This window comes from Gadus chalcogrammus, chromosome 18, assembly GCF_026213295.1.
Source record: "Gadus chalcogrammus isolate NIFS_2021 chromosome 18, NIFS_Gcha_1.0, whole genome shotgun sequence".
NCBI lineage: Eukaryota > Metazoa > Chordata > Actinopteri > Gadiformes > Gadidae > Gadus > Gadus chalcogrammus.
Genome location: NC_079429.1, coordinates 15,960,675 through 15,973,379, shown reverse-complemented (window position 1 = coordinate 15,973,379; position 12,705 = coordinate 15,960,675). Strand labels below are relative to the sequence as shown.

General features: G+C 42.7%; 1 protein-coding gene across 5 annotated transcripts in view; it reads right to left on the bottom strand.

The window, feature by feature from the left end:
• Positions 1-142: 142 nt before the first annotated feature.
• Positions 143-12,705, bottom strand: part of plce1 (phospholipase C, epsilon 1) — a 74,022-nt gene continuing 61,459 nt past the window's right edge. For 4 of the 5 annotated variants that reach the window (XM_056577760.1, XM_056577762.1, XM_056577763.1 and 1 more), the window contains 9 exons: positions 11,726-11,889; positions 9,217-9,478; positions 8,652-8,770; positions 7,975-8,103; positions 7,368-7,553; positions 6,859-7,038; positions 6,200-6,412; positions 5,920-6,055; positions 143-4,493 (listed from right to left, as the gene is read on the bottom strand). In XM_056577760.1, coding sequence (XP_056433735.1) covers positions 4,312-4,493; positions 5,920-6,055; positions 6,200-6,412; positions 6,859-7,038; positions 7,368-7,553; positions 7,975-8,103; positions 8,652-8,770; positions 9,217-9,478; positions 11,726-11,889 — 1,571 coding nt within the window. In that variant the 3' untranslated portion in view covers positions 143-4,311. The other variant, XM_056577765.1, reaches the window with a different exon arrangement.

The following is a 12,705-nucleotide window of genomic DNA, read 5'->3' as shown; positions in this document are numbered from 1 at the left end:
GACCTTCATTATTCTCGTCTGAAACAAAAGGAAGCATGTCTCTGAAACAGAATGCTCTTAGTCTTGGTGTGCTGGACTGACTGGGTTTGACTGCAGCTTTCAAAGAGATATTCCTCCTTCTCGTTTTTGGAATGCAAAACACGACCGACCTTTCCACTATGTAAATATTGATACGCCTGGGTGCTCTTGACATTTTTCATGGCTGACCCATCGACAGCTAACACTAAATAATAAAAAATATCCCCATATGACACCTGAGGCCACCACCACATGTCATCCACCCACTCGGTGGAGTTCATTAACCTCGGGTGACGAAGTACAATCCCTCCATCCAAACTTTTGACATTTTTTTGGTCTCTACCCACGTTAGCCTCTCCATCTTAAAGGTTGGGTATGGAATTCTCTATTTTGGCCATTTTTGCAAAATTACTTGAAATCCTTATCATAACCCACTTACAGCCACTGAGTTAGAAGTACTGACATGAAAATTAAACAAATCAATCATCTGTGGAACGGGCAGGGCTTGAAAAAATCCAGCCAATGATTTCCAGACCCACAGAGTGGCATTGGACAGTAAGTACGTCAATCAAACGGTCGTACTGCACTCCCCCTCCCCCGCTCCAAGCGCGTGACCCCTTTGTGCACATACTCAAAGCTTGTGACCCAGAGCAAGCTTCTGTTTGTTGTTATCCTGCGGTAGCTACTGGAGCTAGCTAACTAGCTAATGGCTCTCTCTCGCGCATCGGTGTTCGTTCATGCATGATTGCGCGTCCATGTTTTGGAATGGGTGGAGTCAGAGTCAGCGTTGAAGGAGAGGGGGTGGGACCATTTGAGTTGTGTATTTTCAGAATCTGCTGGCGTTTCCCAAATCCCTTACCAAACCTTTAATTCACCGGGTATTTCAATGTAGCTATCTAGCTGTAACTAGCCGACCGGAAGTTTCAACACAAAGCGGAAGACAAACGCATGTAAAAAGGGGCGTGGCGGAATAAGGTGGATATCTTTGAGAATTAGCATATCGGTATGGATTTAGGATTTAGATGGAAGAATTTGATTGAAAATATGGATTCCAATTTAGGATTTAGGATTTATATATACGATTTAGCTCAGATAAAGCATTTACATTCAGGATTTACATTTAGAAATAAGATTTAGATATAAGATTTAGATTTAACATATTTAAGATTTAAATTTAACATATGATTCTAAATTAGTTTGTTCTGTATGAGTTGGATCCAAACTAACATTTCATCCATCTTAGATCATTTTACCTTTAAACATTGATTGATGAATAGATTTATACTTTCAAATATAAGAAACCCAAAAAATTGTGGTCTACATTGTCAACCCTGTTTCCCCCAAAAGTTGAATTTCTTTCAGAATCAGACCAATGGTGAATACAAATCCTGCACCAATGACTTCAACGACAAACCTTCTGTGCATTTTTGCAGAAACCGAGTCTATGTTGCAGACTTCAATTGCAGTAGTACTCTACTATAATTGTGATGAGAGTTAAGTGATAGTTGTAAAGTTGTGGGTATAAAATAAATATGATTAAATGTATTTTTTGAAACTATCTGTTAATGCAATCCGAAAGTGCTTATTGGAAATCAGTTTTAAAACCTGCAGAGTGATCCGACATTTATGAAAACAAATTAAGTCTGCATTCAGCAACGAAACAATAATGACTACGACAATAGTTGTATTTAATGTGAACTCTCTCTTTACAGGTATGACAACATTGGCTGATAATCAATCATTTAAATAATTCAAGTAAATAGAAACGTGAAGACGTACAGCCTGCAGGTCACAATATGAAGCACGTTGGACAACACAACGACCAAATACACTTTTAAAAAAATATACACGACAACACAAAGACTTATACACTTCCATCCAAATGTGTCTCCCTAATCTTCCTACATTTACAAAGACACAGGTAGACAACTGCAGGACATTTTCCTGAAGAATATAACACCAGAAATGTAACCACTACAGCCAACACTTAAGTAAAAATTATTATTTACACCACTGAACAAATATTACATTTTAGTGTAAACGCAGAGGAGGGATTTCCCTCACATCTACGCAAATAAATTAAGAAAACAGTTTAAAACACTTTGAGACTTCAGACACGCCCAAAAAACACACACACATACACACACACACACACACACACAACAGCCAACCAGGGCGTGTCATTCGATAAATAATCCTACACACATGTTTCTCAGTTTTAACAAAGTTTCAACACACTTAAGAAGGGTATCATTCACAAGTTAGAGATAAAGGCTAAAAACTATACTTGGCGTTGAAATAATACATCATCTGAATACCTCCATTTAAAGAAAAGAATGCATGCAACAAAATGGTATCAAGTCTTGAATAGCTAAGCTCTACATCCAGACGTCTTGTTTAAAAGTATCAGACTACCCGAGGATTGTCTACGAAAAACATAAAACATTGAGCATTTTAAAGAAAACTCTTTAAAAGATAAACTAAACACCTTATGTGTATATACAACTCTACAGCCACATTGAGTCTGAGCTCCATCTATATGTTAGGCTCAGGGATGATTTCCTGTCTGTCTATCAGTGACCCTGGATAAAAATATATACATTTACAACAGACTAAACTGGACTCAAATATAAATCAAATTGTTAAGCCACTATAAAATGGAAACAATATAATTATTAAATGTATTTAAAAGTACCTTTATATGACATTACAATCGATTCACACTTAACTAAGCACAAGCCTACATATGGGAAGGAAATAGGTTTAAAAGTTAAACCGCTTTCCATATACAATAATATGCTAAACTTTAACTTAATATTGGATATCAGCTTTATTTCAGGTTAAAAAAAAATTCTGCCAACATAAGCTATCATAACTTTAGTTATGCTATGTTAGCTTCACATAGCTGTCATGCTAATGCTACAACTCAGCCTATGACAGACAAGAGATTTAGACTGGGAGATAAAAATAAAAAAAATCGAAAAATTTAACCCTTAACTGATGTTGACATGACCTTTAATCATTCTCAACATTTGAAGATTTTGGGAAGCCTTCTTAATTGTCAAATTTAAGATAGGCGTAAACCCCATTTGTTTTAATGGGGAACATTTAACGGCACACACAGAAGTTTCTTCCAAATTTGAATCTCATCAGGCCTTTTCCCGCTAGCTGGGCGAAAATAAGTAACATCACCGATCATTGATCAGCTCTGCGATGACTTACATTTTCTTATATATTTATTATATATTATTTAAATTATATATTACTTTTTAGAGATCATGTCAACGATATAAAGTAAAGAAACAACTTAAAAGCCCGTCTACCTGGACCAAAAGCTGCCGAATATAATCTTACAGTATCTGTTTTAATCTTACAGTAAAACATGATCAACCATTTCCCTCAAACTGAAGCCATTTCAAAATACCTAATTCATACACATTCCATCACTAATGCTTTGAGTCCTTTTGCTATCCTATGTGCGTTTTTTAACAGCAAGAAAATGGGCAATGTTACTAAACATAACTTTACTGAACCTTACAAGAAGCCTTATTCATAGTAACAATATATTTACTGAACCTTACTAGAAGCCTCATTCATAGTTAGTATATGCCGTTGGTGAACCTTACTAGTAGCCTAAATCATGACAAATCTCTGTTCACACCCAGCAAACTTGACACGTATTCAGGGTTCGTCAAATTAATTTGGAGATTGAAAGGTCACAAACCCATTAATCATTTCATCGTGACTAAATGTTGATGGGTCTGACATATAACTTCCCCTTCATTAATAAGAAACAGCATTTTAGATTATTCTAAATCCCATCCCTGATGATGAAACAATAAATAAATAAAACAGCTGCGGGTGACCGCGTCAAGTCAAACCTGGGGGTAGCCCAATGGCACATTTACCGTGTCTAGGGGCTCCGTGGAGAAAGGCTTTCTGAGTGGCTGGAGCAACTGTCCGTCAACCAGCGAACCAACCAATCAACGGACACCCCCCGGAGCGAGCCAAATCCCATTCATCCGACCAATAGGGTTTGGGCAGGACCCTGTACAGCAACTAAGCCAGCCTCTGGGGCCGGACCGAATCCTCCAAGTGACCTCAAATCAACTGCCAAATGCAGTCCTTTGCGCAAGAGGAGCGGTTTCCAAGAACTCCCAAACGCACGTACAAACTCGCAGATTGTGGGATAAACCTTTCCTTTGCGCTGAACCAGGGCAATGAGTCCTTACTACACTGCGTTGAGGACGCCTTCCATTATCACTTTAATGATCTTTTCTCCCTCTCTGGGTTTCATTTGTGAACCTTCCAGTTGCGCAGAAGGTACATCTTCCAGGTCTGGAGGGCCCGAGAGGCGGTGGAGGTGTGGTCCCGTCGGGGCTTGGGTCGCGGCCTCACGGGCGAGTTCAGGAGGATACGTCCTGCCCCCTCTTTGCCCTCTGACACCCAGGCCTTCAGCCCCGCAGGCAGACACCCTGTGCAGGAAGAGGGACAACTAGTCAATTAATAAAAAACAACATGAATCATTAACAACATAATTAACATTACAATTAACACATTCACAAAGATATGACTCAACAAACCATTTAACCAATTAACTAATTGTTACATTCACTGTTCAGCATAACAAATTAACAAATGAACAGTGAAAAATTAACGATTAATCAACCATCGAACCAAAGCAAAGTTAAGGTAGCGAAATAGGGTTACCTAAATGAGGGCAAAATATATCAAAAACCTATACGAACTAATAATAACAGGTTGGTCATCAAATAAACATGACAAAACTACTGTTACTGTGTTTTTTCTTTTGCTGGTAGTTAACCAACTATTATGGAACCAGTGTTTTGTTGCCGTTAGTACTGCTGCGCAATTTCATCAACAGTTTGTACAAACCACATTTTGTAATTAGCCATCATTCGAAATACTCCCATGCTTTCAAAGCAGTTTTAAGGGGTGTTATTATGCCACCATATGTTAGTGTGATTAGCCATTACAGGCTGTAAAAATGGGCCTTTTCCTTTGTTTTAGTGACGCCACAAGTGTGAGTGTCCTCCTAGATGTGTGATTGATAAAACACAGGAAAATACAGATTGGCTAATCACACCCACATCTGGTGGCATAACATCACCCCTTTAATTAGAAATAAAAAATATAAATTAATTGGAAAATAAAAATTGGTCAAGAAAATACATTTATGTTGCCAATTTCCTTTTTATTACATCCATTAATCCCAACAGCACTAATTTATACTCAAAATGTGATGCTACATTCAACAAGGTGATGAAATATTACAATGTATGAATATGTAACAATTGGTTAAAACCATCTGGAGGTTATGTCTCATGATGCATTATCAAAACTAGAAATGTAGGTATTAACCCGAGGTTTTAGATGTGGTTAGGGTTAGTTTAGCTTAAGTTTAGGTGTACAGGTAAGTGACCATCAATCCCATCACCTAAATTAAAGCTTATTTTAACCAGTTAGGGTTAGGGTTTAACCCTAACCCTTGGGTTTTAAGGCAAAAGCCCTATCCTAACTTAACCATCACTCAAACATATACCTAAAATCAAATTATGTTACAGTAGGATTTGTTATTTTACTTACCTTCACTTATCCATACACCTTACCTAAAGGTAAAGTAAGGGAAGGTATGTTAGGGTTAGGGTTTGGTGTGTGTTTAAACACCAAACCTTTAACCTAAATTAACTGAAGGTTAAGGTATCTGGTTAAGTGACGGTGAAGGGTGTGCTATGTCTAAGTGGTCTGACCAGTGTTAAGGGGTGTTAAAGGGGCACTGTACCTCTGTTGCCTTGTTCATGCACAGACAGCAGGGGGAGCCAGAGTCTCACTCCTGGATCTCAGTCAGCCCAACACAGCATGCTGCCCGCTCATCCTTACTGTGGGCGGGGCCGTCATGGCACAGCGTCACCGATTGGCTGGCGCTGCTGCCACTCGACGTGCTGCGGCCGCGACTGGTCAGCTTCTTGAGCTCGCTGGCGAACGAGATGCCCTTTCTCTTGTCCTCGCGAGGCATCTGGAGAGGGACATATATGAGTGGGTTTCAAACCTCTACATCTATGCACTGACCTGAAATAGCTAGTCTCCTCTTTCTCTCAAATCAAAGAATCATACGTTATTATTAATATGTTTTGAGATAGAGTAAGCAAGTGGTGTCTACCTGCTCTTTGAGTTTGAGGATGAACTTCCCCACCCCCCTCCACCGGCTCTGAGCTTGATAGACGCACTCGTGGTCCAATAGGATTCGCTGTAGCGGCTTGGCGGTCGACGCCTTCTTGGAGCCGGGGTCCTTGGTCACCTCCTCCATCAAGACGTAGTCGGTGGGGTTGGGGTTGGACAGGATGCTCACGGAGTACTTGGCTTTGGACAGAGTCTGGAACCGATACAACAGAAGAGCTTCTAGGTTAACACAGTGTATTTCCAAAGCTAATTCCTGAAGGCCATATTTGTAAAGATATGTCCCGAAGACCATCATAATTTAGCTATTTCCTGAGGACCATATTTGTAAAGCTACTTCCTGAAGACCATCTTTTTAAAGCTACTTCCTGAAGACCATATTTGTTCAGCTACTTCCTGAAGACCATATTTGTAAAGTGACTTCCTGAAGACCACATTTCAAAAGCAACTTCTGAGGACCATATTTGTAAAGCTACTTCCGGAAGACCTTATTTGTTTAGCTACTTCCTGAAGACCATATTTGTAAAGTGACTTCCTAAAGACCATATTTGTAAAGCAACTTCCTGAAGACCATATGTGGTAAGTTACTTCCTGAAGACCATATGTGTTAGGCTACTTCCTGGTGTCCATGTGTGTTCCCACCTGCTGGATGATGTCCTGGGAGGTGCTGGAGCGCGGAGCCTTGATCACCGTGTGGGGCTGCTCAGGAGAGACGTCGTGGACCTGGACGAAGAACATCTCCTCTTCCCCTCCTCCCTCCCTCCCTCCTACGGTCAGCTCATCCTCCCCTTCTCCAACCGACGTGCTCCTCTCATTACAGTTCTGCGACAATAAAAACATCAATAACTTTATTTACAATGAAATCTCATGACACTAACGTCCAAAGCAATGTACAAGCAAGGCTCCAAACGGTGAACAAATCAGAAAGATATTACATCTTTCGATAAGGCCATTTTTCTCACTTTAGAACAGAACATTATATGTCTTGTAGCTAGTCAAAATCAGTCCACAAACTCCCTGTCTGACGTTAAAGTGAAGGAACACTTCATTAATCCCCGTGTGTCTATCATCAGCCAGCAGATGGATTGACAGCGCTGTTCTCTGAGCGGGGAGTGCGGCGGTCTAGACCGGTTTAACTGGTTCTGGTTCACCTCCTCTCTGGCTCGGAGGCTGATCCTGCCCACCAGGCCCTCCTCCGTGTGCCAGCCGCTGACCAGCCTCAGCACCTCCTCCTCCGGAGCCAGCGGCCGCTGCCTGGCCTCGCTGCGCTCCTTGGCAAGGGGAAGCCTCTCCTCGCACAGGAAGTACTCTGAGGGACTTCCTGTTGGGGACACAACCTGAGGAGGAAGACGTAATCCATCAGTTACACAATGCAATACGCATCATACTACATGGATTATATGATTTAGATGAGATGACATTAGATTGAATTACTTTAATATTAGTCTTATTAGAGTAAATTAGGCTATATATGTATTATGACAAAAAAGATCAGATATTCAAAATATTTGACAATAAAATGTTATCAGATTCTATTAGTTCAAATTAGATTGTATTTCACAACGTTAATTTAGATCCAATTAATTTAGATCATTTTATATTAGATTAGACTGTATCCGATTCAATGACGATATTTTACAAATAGATTATATCAGAATAGTATACCACTTTAAACTCGATTATATTAGACTATGTTGGTGGAGATGAGATGGGCTGGGATTAGATGAGTTGAGAATGGGTGATCGGGGCTCTACCCACCATGTCTAGCAGCTGCCTGGCGGTGGTCTGCGGGCAGACCGGGAACACGGTGAAGGGCTCCGGGCCCGGGGCCCCGTGCACCGTCAGCCTGTGCTTCTGATACGTCCGCCGGTCATCTGTACTGTACCACTGCACACACACAGCACACACAACACACCTTAATATACATCTCTAACCCACAACACACACACCTTAATATACATCACTAACCCACAACACACACATCTTAATATACATCACTAACCCACAACACACACATCTTAATAGACATCACTAAACCCACAACACAACCATCTTAATATACATCACTAACCGACAACACACACATCTTAATATACATCACTAACCCACAACACACACATCTTAATAGACATCACTAAACCAACAACACACACATCACACATGACTTAGTAGACATCACTAAACCCAGAACACACAAGTCACAGATACCAATACACAGAAAATACACACATGATTAAAACCAGTACAGACACATCATAGTTAATATCACTACACACAGGACCAGGACACATACATCATGAACAGAAATACCCTGAAAATGCACATATGTAACCCAGAATCTGGGAGTAAACAACCTTAACCAGGAAACCATCCATCACCAGCTACTGTACATCATTATAAAAAAGCCACCTGTGGACTAGCGGTGGCGGTCTTACCATAGAGGAGGGAACAGCACCCCCTGCAGGGCCGTCCTCGTTCCTGCGGCTGTAGATGAACAGACCGGACACCTCTAGGGACTCATTGTGTTGAGTTCTTAACTGTAGGTGCCTGTAACCTGAAGAACACACACACACACACACACACACACACACACACACACACACACACACACACACACACACACACACACACACACACACACACACACACACACACACACACACACACACACACACACACACACACACGACAATGAATCCCAAAGAAAATGAACACAAATAGTTCATGCACGGTTGCAGCCTTGACGCTGCTATGAAGCGTCCAGCTATCCTTTACGTTTGCTCGCCGCACTCTGTTTTGATTGAGTCTCATGGGATCTCATGCATTCAGCGCCATGGCAACGGGCAGTAGTGGAACAAATACAAGACAGCCAAGAGACTCCATCAAAGGCCCACTGAATCCAAGCAAAGTGGGGCTGAACGCAGAATGGCTGAGGGCCGCTGTCAGTCCTCCGCTCTGGGGGCGGTTCCCGGTGGACCCTGAGGTGTTTCCCCCCCCCACCTGGTTTGAGGGCTTTGATGGGCAGGGTCCTCTGGGCCGTGGTCTGGGAGCTGTTGTTCTCCACCACGGCGATGCGCAGGAAGCACAGCTCCTCAAAGTGCACGGTGAACTGGAAGCTCTCGCCCCACATGGGGTTGAGCGTGTTGCGGTGGATGGGCTTGGAGCGGAAGTGGCTGGCGTCCACGGGCATGCCCAGCACGTCCACCTCCACGCAGGGGCTGCCCGCGCTGTTGCCCGGGCACACGTTCTGCCCGGAGATCACCTGGAGGGAGGGAGAGGGAGGGGGGAGACCGGTCAACACGCTGATGCACCCGCTGGGAGAAATACAGCAATGTAAGCAGTGGCTCATGAGTGCTGTTATACGGAAAATCAGCACGTCGTTATTTGCCCAAAGGCTGAGTACCAAGGAGGATCACAGCCATGATTGTCATATTATATACTTTCGTCAGTAATGTTATACTCTATGTCAGCACTCGTGGAACACCTCTTGGCCAATCAAATCACTGCAAAACTAGCTGTTTTATAATGTGCAGCTGCTGCAGGATGTGACGTTTCCAGCGGCCAGAAGAGGGCGACAAATCCACAAATAAGCCTAAAGCACATTTTTGCGCGGGACTTTTTTATCTTAAACAAAAAAACATGTATGTATGCATGTGTCTATTTAATACAAAAAAATACTTGTTTGAGAGAGAGAGAGAGAGTGAGAGTGCGAGTGAGAGAGAGGTGAGACAGAGAAAGAAGGCAGGAGAGAGAGGTGAAGTGAGAGAGGAGAGAGAGAGATGAAAGAGGAGAGAGGGAGAGAGTGGGGAAGAGGGGGAGAATAGCAAGCAAGGAAGCAAGCGAGTTAAAGGAAAGCGAGAGGAGTAGAAAAAAGAGGTTAGGTTTACATTTTGTTCTGTAGAAACATTTTTGTAAAGCCAATAATTCCATCTGCTCTGTTGATATATACGAGACAACTCTGAACCAACAGAAAGGTACAGGGTGTGAGGTTACCCTGACAAAAACACATGCACACAAAAATGCACACACACACACACACACACACACACACACACACACACACACACACACACACACACACACACACACACACACACACACACACACACACACACACACACACACACACACACACACAGTTTACGAGGTTTAGACTATAGGTCAACTCTGTTTTTAGATGCTGGACTTTACAAGATGGAGGATCATAGTTGTTATGAGACCATCATCTGTAGCTCATAAAGGATAGTCCCTACCACTAAATTAACATGACTGGTTTACCCCTCATCCTAAACATCCATTTACTTTATTATTTACATATTTAGCTGTGGCTATTTAAATGTATGTACTGTCATAAATTGCATTAATATGATTAAATAAAAAAAATGTCTTTCATTCAACTCTTATGAGTAACCAGGTCATTGTTTTCAGTGAAAGGTCACGAGAGTGTTTGAGTCAGGCCATATCATTTTTATTGTGAACAGTAGGTGGGGTTCAGATGGTTCGATCTCAAGAGACTGCACTGCTCAAGGATCGGCTTAGGGACAGCTTAGAGACACGGCTAGCTTGAGCTGAACTCACATTTCTGCTCTCCCCGAGTTAGAGAAGATCAGCGAGTGGAGTCCGAGAAACGACGCAGATCTTTGCAGAGCTGCATGCATTTACAGTTCCACCGCACATTAACGTGAACACAAGGGGGCAGTACAGCGTTCACAAACGTTGCGGAAACGGAAACGCAAGACATAGTCAGCTACATTTAAAATATGAAAAAAATGTCACCATGTGATAAAGTCGACCCGACCCCGGATAAGCGGTTTGGATGATGAGATGAGATGAGATTAGATATAGTAATTGCAAAATCCACTGTTGAAAAGTGGTTGGTGTGCAGCCAACTGGAACTATTTTGAAATGTGGGGTGTGTTCATTTATTTTAGTTTAGTTAGTTTTAGCTTTAGGCGTGAAACGAACGCTGCATGTTCCCCACACTATTTGGTTAAACAGACATGTAAACTCTCGGTAGCTACCCGGCTCTTCGCAGAACTTCGTACCTGCTCCGCAGCAAGACGGCTAGCGTAAGGACACGACGAGCATAGCAGCATAGCTAGCTTAGGGAAATATCAAGCTTAACAACACAGCTTAAGGTACCGCTAGCTTTTCAACACAGCTATCTTAGAGTCATAGCTAGCTTTACAGCAAAGCTATCTCCAAAGCATATCTAGCTTTTGGTTCAAAGACGTGAAGAACTCCAGCCTTGAACCCTACTTCCCCATTCTAAACATCTTTACGACTTACAGCCTTTTATAAACTCTGCTCTAATTCTCAGCTCAATGGGAGGCCTCCATGACAGCTCAAGCACATACGGCCCCTTATTTAATAAACACTCAAACCACTTTTACTGCCGAGATGTAGACACACAGCCAGAAAGTGTGTGCGTGTGTATAAAGTGTTTTGCAATCTCTGACTTCTGGGGAACTGAGAGGGAACTTATTGAGAACTCCACCTTGGTTCTTACCGTGAGGGTGTAGGTGATGGGGGTCATGTTCTCCACGTCTCGCTCCAGGGGGCAGAACTGCTGGTAGAGGGGGCAGCAGCGGTCCCACAACACCGCCGGCTTTAGCACGTAGCCGCAGCCGCCGTTAGCCTCGAAGAGCGCTTCGTTTAGCTGCAGGGGAAGATCTGGGGGGGGGGGGGGGGGGGGGGGGGTTGAGGGCATGAGAAATCATCGCTAATATCCAGAATCTTTATATCTGGAGTCAGAGTTCTTGACTCAGACATCAACAGCCTTTTATCTGTCTTTCATGAACTCCCATTTGCATTTTTATGTATTAACAAGCATCTTAACGGCCAGCATTGAGCACGTCAATGTGCAGGGGTCAAATCCTCAACTTTACTTTAGGAATTCAGGTAGAAGTGGTGAGAAAGAGACGGAGTGGATGTGAATCATCAGGATAGATCCTTCACGTCGGAAATAAATAAAGATAAATAGTTATAAAAAGAAAGAGCAAAATGAGACAAAGAAAGTACATCACTCTCAAACATTATTGAGTCTGGCCGATGCCAGAGGCTTCTTCGAGAGCTGACCTCTTCCTGCCAGAGGAGGTTCCAGTCCACTGCATGCACCCCGACTCCCTTCAGGAGACGGCTCGTATTGCTAAATTGCTAAATGTTTTTCTCAAATTCCTGCTTCTCTTCTGTAAGAAGGAATGATAGGGGGGAGAGTTTGGCTCGGGGAAATGGAAAATCGCTTCCACCCCATCTGAGAGGCCGCGATCACAGCGAGGCGCAGGAGACCAGAGATTAAGGGTGTCTTCTAAATGCTCCCCAGAGGGAGATAACCTGCTGTTTGGAGGGTCGGAGGTCGGCGGGGGGAGGGGGATTGAAGGGTTTTTGGTTTTTTAATGGCTCACTGATCTAGTTTTAACATTATGACTCGGCAGTTTAAAATGCTAGCGCCGCGCGAGTACCTAAGACCAGGAACTCCTCGTGCTTCTC